This window comes from Aquarana catesbeiana, linkage group LG04, assembly GCF_042186555.1.
Source record: "Aquarana catesbeiana isolate 2022-GZ linkage group LG04, ASM4218655v1, whole genome shotgun sequence".
Lineage (NCBI taxonomy): Eukaryota > Metazoa > Chordata > Amphibia > Anura > Ranidae > Aquarana > Aquarana catesbeiana.
Window position 1 is genome coordinate 341,137,248 of NC_133327.1, and position 14,572 is coordinate 341,151,819.

At 38.8% G+C, this 14,572-nt stretch overlaps 1 protein-coding gene across 9 annotated transcripts in view; it reads right to left on the reverse strand.

Moving 5' to 3' along the window:
* Positions 1 to 14,572, reverse strand: part of EPHA7 (EPH receptor A7) — a 290,760-nt gene that overhangs the window by 52,812 nt on the left and 223,376 nt on the right. For 5 of the 9 annotated variants that reach the window (XM_073626949.1, XM_073626952.1, XM_073626947.1 and 2 more), the window contains exon 7: positions 2,895 to 3,087. In XM_073626949.1, the coding sequence (XP_073483050.1) occupies positions 2,895 to 3,087 (193 nt within the window). The remainder of the gene's footprint in view (positions 1 to 2,894; positions 3,088 to 14,572) is intronic. The other 4 variants (XM_073626951.1, XM_073626950.1, XM_073626956.1 and 1 more) reach the window with 1 other exon arrangement.

Genomic DNA, 14,572 nt, shown 5'->3' on the forward strand with positions numbered 1-14,572 from the left:
CAATATTTTGTGTGGCCACCATTATTTTCCAGCACTGCCTTAACCCTCTTGGGCATGGAGTTCACCAGAGCTTCACAGGTTGCCACTGGAATCCTCTTCCACTCCTCCATGACGACATCACGGAGCTGGTGGATGTTAGAGACCTTGAGATCCTCCACTTTCCATTTGAGGATGCCCCACAGATGCTCAATAAGGTTTAAGTTTGAAAACATGCTTGACCAGTCTATCACCTTTACCTTCAGCTTCTTTAGCAAGGCGGTGGTTGTCTTGGAGGTGTGTTTGGGGTCGTTATGTTGGAATACTGCCCTGCGGCCCTCCGAAGGGAGGGGATCATGCTCTGCTTCAGTATGGCACAATACATGTTGCATTCATGGTTCCCTCAATTAACTGTAGCTCCCCAGTGCCGGCAGTAGTCATGCAGCCCCAGACCATGACACTCCCACCACCATGCTTGACTGTAGGCAAGACACACTTGTCTTTGTACTCCTCACCTGGCTGCCACCACACACGCTTGACACCATCTGAATCAAATAAGTTGATCATGGTTTTATCAGACCACAGGATATGGTTCCAGTAATCCATGTCCTTAGTCTGCTTGTCTTCAGCAAACTGTTTGCTGGCTTTCTTGTGCATCATTTTTAGAAGAGGCTTCATTCTGGGACAACAACCATGCAGACCAATTTGATGCAGTGTGCGGCGTATGGTCGGAGCACTGACAGACTGACCCCCCACCCCTTCAACCTTTGCAGCAAGGCTAGAAGCATTCATTTGTCTATTTCCCAAAGACAACCTCTGGATATGACACTGTGCACGTGCACTCAACTTCTTTGGTCGACCATGGCGAAGCCTGTTCTGAGTAGAACCTGTCCCATGGTGGTCTTGGCCACCATGCTGCAGCTCAGTTTCAGGTTCTTGGCAATCTTCTTATAGCCTAGGCCATCTTTATGTAGAGCAACAATTCAATTTTTCAGACCCTCAGAGAGTTCTTTGCCATGAGGTGCCATGTTGAACTTCCAGTGACCAGTATGCGAGAGTGAGAGCGATAACACCAAATTTAAAACACATGTACCCCATTCACACCTGAGGCCTTGTAACACTAACCAGTCACATGACACCGGGGAGGGAAAATGGCTAATTGGGCCCAATTTGGACATTTTCACTTAGGGGAGTACTCGCTTTCGTTGCCAGCGGTTTAGACATTAATGGCTGTGTGTAGGGCTGAAACAACTAATCGATTAATCGACAACTAATCGATTATGAAATTAATCGATTACTATTTTCATAATCGGTTAATCGGCCAGTGACATAATGGGGTTAAAAAAAACTAAAACGAGCCCTTTATAGTACAAAAAGAGCAAATAATCGCTACTGTAGATGTTACTTTCACAGTTCTACAGTAAAAAATGAACCCCTTACAGTAGTAATTATCTGCTTTTTTTTTTTCTTTTTTACTATAAAGGGCTAATTTTTGTTTTTTTAACCCCATTATGTTACTAAACGTCTTAGACCTCGTTCACAACTATGTGTTTTTTGGTGCTTTTTTGCAGAAGCGCACTACACTTCATTTACATGGTTTCCTATGGGACACGTTGACATCTATGCTTTTTTCAGCTGCTGCGTATTTGGAAAGGGTCAGGGACTTTTTTTTTAACGCAAAAACGGTGCTCTTTTGGTTCAATATACTTCAATGGAGAAGCTGCAGAAAAGCATTTAATGCATTTTTGCAGCAATTTGTGTTTTTTAATCTGCCCAACAACAAATTGGCCAAAAAAACGCAAATCGCCGCAAAATCACGTGTGCAAAAATCAAAACGCACAGCAAAAAGCACAGCAGAAACAGATCAAAAGGTGTGTACTGAGCCTTATGCTGTCCACATGGATCAATTTTCAGACGAGAATATTCAGACAAAAAATCTTTGTACATTTGCTGAATGAAAGAATGTTGTTTGAAATTTTCACTTGTTTTTAACATTCTGTTTTTAAAATGAATGTAATTTCTGAACGAAAATCACATCCACTGTCTGAAAATTCCTTTGACCAAGAAGTTTTCTATTTCCAAATGTTCCCGTCACTGTGGTTGAAAATGAACCTCGACTTGACCCCACTACCGATTAGAAAATCGAACGAACGTTCTTAAAATGAAATTTTTTTTTGAAGGAAGACATTTGATCCCTGAGTCTGAAAATATTTATCAGATTCACCCTTTAATAGTATGTACAGTATATCTCTTCTCTAACAGTATATCTCCTCTAACAGTATATACAGTATATCTCTTCTGTCTGTTATCCTCAGAGTGGATTAGATATTTTACTCCCTAACCATATGGTTGGTTATTTATATTTACCACTGCATAGAGATATTTCAGAATAAATTGCCTTTTTTAAAAACTTTACATATTGACTAAATTATAGCCACACTTTTTTTTTTTTAAGGTTATAACCGATTAATCGATTAATCGAAACAATAATCGGCCAACTAATCGATTATGAAAATAATCGTTAGTTGCAGCCCTAGCTGTGTGTTGAGTTATTTTGAGAGGACAGCAAATTTACACTGCTATACAAGCTGTACACTCACTACTTTACATTGTAGCAAAGTGTCATTTCTTCAGTGTTGTCACATGAAAAGATATAATAAAATATTTACAAAAATGTGAGGGGTGTACTCACTTTTGTGAGATATTGCATATATACGAAAATATGCAAGCACATGTCCAAAACAAAACAAAAACATAGGACTTTCAACAATACTTGATTTCACAAACCAGTAATATTCAGAAGCACAATGTAACTTTCTCACACACTTTATTATAACTAATGTAACCAATGTAAACTTAAAAAATATATTATTTTGTTTACTGTGAATGGATATTTTACAAGTAAACTTGCTACATACTGTAGAAAAAAGTTGAAAGGTTACCGGTAGCCTCCTCCAGGGTGGTGACATCAAGCCTAGGACTGTACATTCCATAGCCAGCAGCAGTAAAGGCTCGGATTTGAAACACATAAACTGTTCCAGGTCGAAGATTATTGATGGAAGCAGATGTTGATTTTGTTTTCAATGTAGAATATGTACGCTCCCTTTGATCCTAAATATAAAAAATATTTGTAAAACATGTAAATTTCTTTTGAATTATCTGGAAGACTGCAGTTTGCAGCAATAACTGGAACGGGCATGTCCTTCATGCCTATCAAAAGATGTATTTTCACATGATGGTTGAGATGCAACAGATGGCAATATAATTCTGGAACTGTAAAGTGATATTTGAGGTTGAAAATTTGATTCAAAAGGTAAAGTAACTCGGAAGATGACTAAACACAAGGCTATAATGTCATATTTAGTACATTTGTTAAGAGGCAGTTACGGCTAAATTATATTTATAATTATATATATATATAAAGGAACTACTTTTAATACTTTCATCTAAATAAATGTATTTCTTTCATCAGGAATTATTTAAAAAGATATATTAATGCTCACTGAATTTATGTTACCAAAGAAGCTGCCTTTCTAACCAAAAATTGTAATAAAAGACACTGTACTTAACCTCTTCTCAGTTAACTGCGTCACACAATGGGGGTGATTTACAAAAGGCAAGTTGCACTAATTTTTCCCAGAGCTTAGGCTGGCCATACATTATTTTACAATCTTCTTGTAAAATGTTCCTTTAGATTTACCAAAACCATATAATATGCAGTCAAACCTAAACACATTCAGTTTGTATTCAATCAGGTAGGCCCTTGCACTACATAGTTTAAAGGGGTTATAAAGCTTTGTGTTTTTTCACCTTATTGCATCCTATGCATTAAGGTGAAAAACACCTTGCACTCTCTGGCCCCCCCCCCCCCCGAGCCCCCGTTTTACTTACCTGAGCCCCGAATATCCGTGGGCGCGATCCCGCGTTGCTTTCCCCCAGCTCTTGTGGGCTCTTAATTGGATGATTGATAGCAGCGCAGCCATTGGCTCCCGCTGCTGTCAATCAAATCAATAACGCTATGGCCACCGACTGTATCACACAGGAGCGCGCCCATAAGCTAACCCCTTTGGGAGAGCACTTCCCAGAGGGGGGTTAGCTCTTGCGGGGAGGAGCCGAGACAGCTGCCGAGGGACCCCAGAAGATGAGGATCGGGGCCACTCTGTGCAAAACAAACTGCACAGTGGAGGTAAGTATGATATGTTTTTTATTTTTATTTTTTTTAAATTAACCCCTTTAACCTCCCTGGGGGTAAGATTAAGTCAGATTTTTGATGCTGAAAGTGGTACATTGTTTTACATAGAAATTTGGCGTTTTATATTGTAGGCCTGTAATTCTTAGTAATAAAACACCTAAATCTGTCCAATCAAGAGTCTAGTTGACACCTTGGGTATGATAAAGTTTGAAACACAAAATCATAAATTATAATATAATAAATAACTATAAAAAAATTATAACAAATAAAAATATAATAATAATAAAATGTATTCAATAATGTAATCAAATTAAAAACACTGAAATTGTCGCTGTCATTGCTTTCAGTGTTTGATGACTAATATCCCCACAAATCACTATTCTGCAAGTGATTCTAATTTACTATCACTGTTTTCTAGCTGGTCTAAAACCGCTTTTGATGTAAAGGAACGCTTTTTGGTTGCTATGGACATTCTCAAGTTTCCAGGCAGAAAGAACAGTATTTATAATATAAAACTGCATGCAGGACACTGGACAAAGCATTAGGGACAAAAGGGATGTGAAATGATTTAATACAGTAATGTAATCTGTAAGATTACAGTGTACTGTATGTGTTTTGTGTTTTTCACTTTTTGAATTTGGTGTCTGGCTCCGTCCCTGTGCGTCGCAACGCTCGCAGGGAACGGAGCCCGGCGCTGTGATACATCGAGCGGAGACACGGCTCCCACACACAGCGGGGGGACATCGCAGGAACCTGGGGACAAGGTAAGTAACTTTGCCTGGATCCTGCAATGCAATCCCAAGTGTGGCTCGGGGTTACCGCTTTTGGTAGTGAAAATTCCCCCCGAGCCACACTTGGGAATACCTCCAGATAGGTTAAGGTAAATCTAAAGAAAATTGAATAATGTATGGCCACCCTTAGTGAATGTGGCGAAGCTCTGCTGATTTTCATCATTGAATCATGTGCAGGCAAAAATACAGTATTTTTTTAAACTTTCCTTGCACCTGTTTGGGTATTCTTTACAAAGTGAAGCTTCACCACATTTACTAAGTAAGCTCTGGAGAAAATGAGAACTTGCAAAGTGCACAGTCCATTTGCCTAGTAAATCAAGAGTTTCACACATCATAGCAAGTTCATTATTAATGATAATGCAGAGTGCTAAATGTCTTTTTAAATTTGTGAGCAGAGGGGCTTTGTTCATGCCAGAAAGAAAAATGTTGATTCTGCCAGAAATCTTGCCAGCTAATACATCCTGTGCTGCATTGTTACCAGCTCACTCTGTGGACTATAGGACCCCTTTCCTTTATGTTATGGTGAGGAGGTGAGTGGAAGATGATTGTATTCCTTTTCTATGGTGACATTACTGCTTCTCAATGACTACAGTACAGTAAGTAAACTTTGCCACTCTAGGTCAGGACGTGTGCTACTGGTGAAATTGCCAGGCAAATAGAGGGGAAAAATATAGAAAAAGGAAACTAAGGAAGCCATAACATCAATTGGTTAAAAAAAGGAATCATATATGGGCTGTTTAAGGAGCTGTTAGTTATCAGAGTAGGAAGTGAAATTAGAAGTGATAAGCACAGATTAAAAAGACTGGTGGATAGATCCTGCTTGCCCCATGAACTATTTTTTTTCTAGTATAGTATCTCCTTAAAAAGTAATTGCCTCAACACATTATTTTTTTAAAGCCCTGACAAGTAGACAAAATCTACACTTGCAGAGGACTAGGGTAAGTAATATTCCTCCCCTACACCTACACCCCTTGACTAAAGCCTAGTACACGGGCTGAATGTCAGGAGACATTGGCCGGTTAAAAAAAAAAAAAATGGCCATCAGTTTCCGTCGGACGAGCATGCAGAAAAAACAGCCGACCGATTCCCGATCAGCGCTCTCAGCCAATGGCAGAGAGCGCTGATCGGAGTATTCTGCCGGGGGTGTCCCCCTGTTCGAACACAACAGCTCAGCAGGGGAGATTTTGCAAAGTTAGTACAGTGGCTCTGACTGGTGCTGACAGTTTTTTTTCTCATTCAACCCACTTAAAATTGTCTAATGCTGGCCAACAAATAAAACTTCATGCAGAGAAAAGGCATCAAGGCATTTCTAGGTGTCTGCATTTTAGGCATGTAGCTAGTTTACTATATTTTTTTAACTGTCAGGTATATTATAATTATTATTATACAGGATTTGCGCAGCACTTTACAACATGAGGGCAGACAGTACACTTACAATACAAATCAATACAGGAGGGAGCAGAGGGCCCTGCTCGTTAGAGCTTACAATCTAGAAGATATAAGTTAATGTTAAATGAGCGAAGATGTGCACCACAATTCGGCCTTCAAAGTGAACCTCTACTTCCCCTATTCAATACAAAGTAACAGGTTTACTTGATAGCTGAGCCCCTTCCCTGCTGTTTGCCAGCTGGAACCCTGTGCAAAGGTCTTAAAGCATTTGTTACCCTAAAAAAAAAAAAAAAAAAAAAAAAAGGTCCTGTTCCTTTAAAGCATGAATAACAGCACAGTACTTGTGCTGTGTAATTTGGTCCCCCTGTATCACCTAAAATACTTGGCTGATCCTGCCTATGTCCTCCCCCCTGTAAACTGACCATGGTTTTATCATGACTGCTGAGCTCTGACACCGTGGCCAGTTTACGTGCCTCCGTCTTCCGCAGCTCTCCTCTCTGCTCTTCTGTGTCCTCCTCCCCCCTCCCATTACTGCCTGTCAGCTCTGTGTGTGTGAGCCCCCCTCCCCTTATATCACCATTCGGAGCAGTGCACACATTACTGCTCACAATCACTGCCAGCCCCTCAGCAAGGATAACCTGTAGTATATACTGTATGCCGTTTTGTAAAAGTCATCTTCTAAATACCTTATTCCTTCTCCCCGATCAGTGGTCACGTGACCACCTGTCGCTGTCTTGCTCTGATGTATGCACTACAGAGGGAGGTCATGTGACTGCCCGGCAAATGTCAGAGTAAGATCTCAGCCCCTCCCTCCCTAGTACATACATCGGAGGAAGAGAGCGATGGGCGGTCACGTGACCGCTGATCGGGGAGAAGGAATAATGTATTTAGAATATGAATTTTACAAAACACCATTCAGTATATACTATAGGTTATACTAGCAGTGGGTCTGGTAGTGATTGTGTACACTGCCTTAACAACCCCTTTAAGCAACACAGAGCTAAAGACACTCTCAGTCCCTACGTGAAAAGAAAAAATAGTTGCTTATATTCTTTGTAGCCAAAAAAAGTTTCCTGTTAGTCTTATGAATAAAAAATTTGAAAAAATTTAAAGATGCCCTACTATTCAGAAGCGGATCTATGGCAATGAATTTAGGCCTCCTTTACATGGTGCGATTACATTCATGCCCCGCACAGGGCTGTGTTTATCGGTACAAGGATGCACAGGTATTACGTTCATCTCCATGGTGGCAGTCTCACTGTTGTCTATTGGGATGTGGCGGCTGCATGGACACAGCCACTGATCCCAAATGACATTTGTGTGGATGCATGGCCCCAAACGCACCAAGGTAGACTCAGCAGTAATAAAGTATAATAGATAATTTATTTGTATGAGCATTTGCATCAAAATTCTCAGTACATTCAATGACATGGCAAATGTCGTTTGAAAGTACTTCTAAATTTTATTTGCTTGTAACATTTTAATTTTGGAATGAATGCAATGAAAATCATATTCACTGTTAGAAATTTGTTCACTCAAGAAAATGTGCTATCCCGCTCTTTCAAATTTTCTTATGGTCAAAAGTGAATGTTGATTTGACCCCACTAATGATTAGAAAATCAAAATAACGTTCTTAAACAAAGAATTTCTACCAAAATTCCATGATTATATAGCCAGCTGTACACTGAATCCAAATTAGTCAGGAGAGAACTGCATTATGAATGGGAAGCAGTGACATTAAAGCTGCATGGTATGAGGAAGACCAACTGCAGTGAATGAGTCACATAAAGGCAATTTCCTTCTTGATCACCTTTATGTTTCTTACTGCTTTGTTTAAAATGAAATTATTCTGTAAAAACAGGGTGGATAAATATCAATGATTTTTTAAAAAATAAATGAAAAAAAAAATCAGATTTTTTTTTAAATTAGATTTTTTTTATTTTTATCAAAATTTTTTTAATAAAATGCTTTTGGAGTAAAAATCTATAGTTTTCTATTTAAGAAACATTAACAATTTATTTTATTCAGCATGAAATGCAGCTTAGTTATGTAGCATAAGGTTGTGTATTCTGCAGTGTTTAAATTTGTGGTCATTCAATGAACCCAAGCTCTGCAAGCTGAGATAACATGCACTGCATTGATGCATTCACACAATTTTGACAGTAACCATAATATAAAACAAAGTTTGGTACTATTCCTTTATCCCATTGTTTTGCAAATCTATGTACACTACAAACCGTGTGACTGTTTGAAGAGAAATGCATCTGTACCAGGCCCTAAGTGTGAGGAGGAAGGGCAAGCAGTAAAAATGAAAGTGAAATCTTCTAAGCAGTTTATAAATCTTTCTGCTTTAAGGGCTTTATTCCTCCCTTGAGGAGCAAAATGGGAATATTTTAATAAAGTTCCGCTACCTATGGGCAAAGCAGGTATGCGTGCAAAATGCAAGCAATGTAACAAAGAGATGCAAGGCCTGGTGGCCCGAATGAAACAACATCATGAGAAGATATGCTGTAATAAAAGGACCGTGTTTGAATTTTTTTTAATGTGGACCCAGCTGATAAATTCTTTTTAAATTCTTTTGTTTGTTTGTTTTTTCAAAAATATTTTGTTTATGCTTCAGTTACTAAACATTGATGTTTAAGCAAATACAAGAATATGTAATATAATGTTATTATTTTAATTAAATTAAATAATTTGAGTAGTTCTCCAACTATGTGTGATTGATTAACCTATTAACCTAAAATCAGTTCTGATATCGCTGTTTTACTAACCTGACAGCTTATTATTCTAAACAGGAAACCTTCATTTTGTTGCAAATATTAAAGATTCGAACTACCAGCAAGAAAGAGTCCTTACATTTAAAGAGCACCTGTCATTTCAGATCCATCATGGCAGCGCCAGTTAGCGGGCATCCACTCACCTGCTGCCACCACGTCCCTCACCTTTTTCTGTCACTGCCGCATCACCAGCTGTCCCATTAAATTGAATGGGACTGTCGGTGAGCCAATATATCTATCTAAAGCTGGCAATACATATATAGATTTGTTCAACTGTGTTCAAGTTAAACAGAATAAAATTTAACTGATTCTTCCATTCATGCTACCCAATGCAGATGGACAAATCTCCTGCTGCTGCTGTTGTTTTTGGACATTCGGTTTAGCTAGCTGTCAAAAACAGTGCCATCATCTGCCTGAATGCAGGTGTTGTTGGGCTGACAATTTTCCATTCGGCTCCTTCAATTTTGCAATCAAGATTTGTGGGGTAGAAGCAAAATTCACTGAGTGTCTGCTCCAATGGTTGTAGTTCCTGGTGCACTGGTGTTATTTTTTATTTTATTTTATTTCAGGTACTTATATAGCGCCGTTAATTTACGCAGCGCTTTACATATACATTGTACATTCACATCAGTTCCTACCCTCAAGAAACTAACATTCTAAGGTCCCTAACTCACATTCATACATATTAGGGACAATTTAGACAGGATCCAATTAACCTACCAGCATGTCTTTGGAGTGTGGGAGGAAACGGGAGTACCCGGAGGAAACCCACACAGGCACAGGGAGAACATGCAAACTCCAGGCAGGTAGTGCCGTGGTTGGGATTCGAACCAGCAACCCTTCTTACTGCTAGGTGAAAGTGCTACCCACTACACCACTCCTTTTACCATCCAAGAAGAAACATCTGCCAAGTTGAGAACCGATTACCTAGCTCATCGATCGAACTCTGATCAACCCTCAGACATTAATTGTAAGTATTCTTCCTTCCCAATTCTACCTTATCCCTTTGTGGCTGTAAATTGTCTTTATCTTTTGAAACATCTTTTTTCTGTAAATGTTTTATTTGCATCAACTTTGACCTTTTCATAATAAGCCCTTATGTTGAAATGTGTTAACCTTGTCTCTAAAGGTCTTAATGCAAGCTATAAACGAACCTGCCTCTTAAAGGGCGCTACTGTTGTAGAGTAAGACTCTGAGTAGACCTGTCTGTGGTGGCAGTGTGTGTGGCAGACGCTTATTCTAAAATTCTAATTGGTATTGCTAAAATTACGAGTCTCCCCCGGCTCGGTCTTTTAAATGGGGGTGGTGGCAGTTAAAGGGTTAACTGTGTAATTAGCCCAGTGACAATCACTCTCAGGCTGCTCGCGCCCAGATTGTGGTCCCGCAAGCTGGAAAATCTTTGTGCTGGGCGCAGCTGAGAGTGGCATTGTTACGTAAGTGACAGCGTGGTGTGAGGTTGGCCGGTCCTTAGTTGCAAGTTAGCGAGGAGGGCAGGGATCTGACACCCGCGTTCGACACTCTTCCATTATACTTTATTTTTTGTGGAAGATCTATTCTTGCTTTACTTAAAAATCAATACATCCTTTTTTTTTATTGTACTGGTACATCACCAGAAAAAAATACTGGGTATACGCACATGTGGGCTAAATGAAAACAATCCAACAGATTCCTCCAGCCATACAATACAGACCTGATGGAAGAATCTCCTGCTGAGGCTACTGTATTTTGACAGCTCACCCTATTAGCTAAAGCAGGGGTAGGCAACATGGGGCCCTCCAGCTGTTGTGGAACTACATTTCCCATGAGGCATTGCAAGGCTGACAGTTACAATTAGTCCCAGAGGCATGATGGGACTTGTAGTTCTGTAACAGCTAGAGGGCCCCAGGTTGCCTACTCCTGAGCTAAAGTGATTACTGGTCGGCTGACAATTTTCCACCCTCTCTTAATTTTTTTTTTAATTGAAGGATGTCGGGCAGGAGGTAGCGGACAGGTGGCCAAAACTAATATAGTGTGTACTATGTTTAACAGGGCTGAGACTGATGCTACTCTGTGTAAGACATGCATTCTGAAAAACAAAACTCTTTTTATAAATGATTCTATTCTATTTATATTCTGCTTTATTACTGCTGAGTCTACTGCTGAGTTTAAGAGTAAAATAAAATTATTTGCTGCCACAGCAAAGGTATTCAAATGTTGGTCTTCTTTTGCCATTAGGTTACTGAAAAATAAGGAGTAAAATATAGTTTTTCTTTTCCAATCAATTCTTCCTTTTTTTAAATTTTCTGGGCTTCTTAGGAACCGATCGCACATAGTGCAGTGCCATTTTTCTGCACTCGAAAAATGTCAGTCATTGCTAGGGCACATAGAAAACAAATATGTGTCCCACTCACAATGCAATGCTGCACAAGGGTGTGGTGCAGTGAGTTGCGATAAAATGCAGACATACTGCATTTTATTGCAGCACACTGGATGGCACCACATGTCACCATACAGCAGTGCAACCCACCATGCTGCTGTTCGGTGACATGACTGAAGCGTTACTTTGTGCATTTCAAATAAAGTTGCCAAAAATTTAAACTGCTTTGGTTTAGTGTACGGACAATGTGAATGGGCCCTAAATTATGATTCCCTGTGGTCTTGCAGTAACCTGTCATTTTTGTTTCCTCTGTAAAGAAATAATTTTGTACCATTTGCAATCTCTGTCTAGCCCCAAATCCTAATGGTATTATTGCTGACAAAATAATTGTAACTTATTCAATGCCATTAGCAAAAAAATATTTTTAAACTAAACTAATTTTACATATAGACCTTTCTAGTTGTGTGTTCTGCATTCTCTGCATTCTTATCAAATTAATACTATGGTAAAAGCCGTTAACTAGAAAAGGTTTCACCACAAAATGGATCAAGCAAATAGTTTTTTCCATTTCAAGTAGCATTCATTGAAGGAGAAACCATGTATACAGAGACATTAACCACTTTAGGACCAGGCTTTTTCTGGCACTTTTTGTTTACAATTTTAAATCAGTATTTTTTGCTACAAAATTACTTATAACCCCTAAACATTATTTTTTAGCAGAGACCCTAGGGAAAAAAAGGCAACCATTGCAGTTTTTTACGTCGCAGCGGTTTTGCAAACACAATTTCTTGGGAAAAAATATGCTTTAATGAATAAAAAAACAAACAAAACACAAGTTACCCCAATTTTTTTGTATAGTGTAAAAGATGATGTTACACTGAGTAAATAGATACCTAACATGTCACATTTACAATTGCGCACGCTCGTGGAAAGGCGACAAACTACTGTATTTAAAAATCTCCAAGGGCAGAGATTTAAATGTCTTTACAGGTTATCTGTTTAGAGATAAAGAAGAGGTCTAATACTAGAATTATTGCTCTCGCTCTAAGGTTCGCGGGAATACCGCACATGTGTGGTTCAAGCACCGTTTACATATGCGTACATATGTGTGCACAACTTACATATGTGTTTGTTTCTGCACGGAAGAGATGGGGGCGCTTTACATTTTTTTATTATTATTATTATTTATTTATTACTTTTTTTATTTTTTACTTTAAATTTTTATTTTTACTGTCCATTTACATTTTTTTTTGTTATCACATTTATTCCTATTATAAGAAATGTAAACATCCCTTGTAATAGAAATAAGGATGACAGATCCTCTTTATGAAGAGATCTGGGGTCAAATTTTTTTTTTCCTTTCAGTCTGGACCAGAAGTGACGTCATGACGTTACTCCTGTCCTCCAAGGCCATAGAGTTGATAAAAGAGTGTTAACGATTTGATCTCCTATGGGACCAGATGGCCACACCATCGGATTGTTTCTCGGGTGAACCAGCAGTAACGGTAAGCCAGAGAAGCACCGGCAATTGGCGGGAGGGGGGACGTCCCCTCCCGCTACTTCAGAAGCCGGCCCAGAGGCTCATGAGCTGCTTGGATTGGTTTCAAGAGAAAACCTTGCAGACCACAACATATATACACATATTACTTCCGGCATAAAAAGAAATCTATCTAACAAGTAAAAGTCATATGACAGCCAAGAAAAATCTATAAACTGTTTATGAAGATGGTATCAAAGAAATATGTAGCTTTCATTCATATTTAAAGTTGGAAAGCAGCATTACAATTGTTGTAGATTTAAAGATCCAAGGACTCCAGATCTGATAGAATTTGTTAAGGAAACTATCCATTTCGAATGTCAGCATTTCACTTATAATTATGTTATTTATGTTGATGAGTTTAAAGTGGTTGTAAACACTAAAGGTTTTTTATCTAATGCATTCTGTAACAGTGCGGCTCAGAGCCCGCATGAGTGCCCCCCCCCCCCCCCCAGCAAGCGTCTTCCTAGGGGGGTTAGTCGAAAGCAGGAGCAGCCAGGAGCACCAGCAGTGGACCACTGCACAAAGCAGGTAAGCATGACATGTTTATTATTTAAAAAAAAAAAATCCTTTACAATCACTTTAAAAGCATCAAACCAGCAGCTGCAATCCATACAAAGTGAAAGCTTAAAGCTTATAATGCTTATTTATTAATTGTTCTATTGCTTTCTAAAAAGTTTTGAGCAGCTTGGCACACAAACCATATGTGATGGCAAGCCCTAATTGTATCACAGGGGTACAAAAGCCTAGCGCTGAGATATCTGTAGAGACATATATCACTACTACAGTACCTTGTTCTAGGCTTGAACACTGCAGGGAGCATTCAGCAAGGCTCTGAAGATTCCCCTGTATTCATCTGGATGAAGTCCCTCCTATATTTTTTTTCCAAGGCACCTATGTATATTAAATCTTATATATGTTATTATATCAATCATACACAAATAGACTAAACTATGGGTTTCTTGGTTATGTTATATGTTTGCTTTCATATAAAGTAACAGGAAAGTTAGGTAGACCAATGGGTACTGCAGTAACTACAGTATTTAACATTTTAGTATAAAAAGTTTGTTGGCTTGTGTATCCTTTTAAAATCTAAGTAGGGAAAGACAAATAAATTGATACATTGTATAGAGGAAGCATGAAGTATTATGTTTTTCTTGTATGTTAATTAAAAGCTGAGGGTTGTAAAGCAGGGAAAATACAACCAAATCTAGAAATGCCTCCAAATGGGAGCATGCAGATGTAAGGTGGAATGTAAGTTTACATTGATTGCAGGATATAAAAGAAATGGAAACTTCTTAGTTAGCACTGTGAATGTAATGGCTAAGCAGATTTGAAGAAATGATTTCCATTAGCATATATGTTTGGACAATCAACAGTTACCCAAGACATAGTATGGTTGCTGGCATTCCAGGCTGCTATATGAATCACTCTGGCTGTCAACTATTATGTTTATGAGCCAAGACCTCCACATGATTGGGGATTGTACACAGCCGAAAAGTATACCCTGGGCTTTTTATTGTTCCTGATAAATTTAAAGCATAGCTTCTGAAA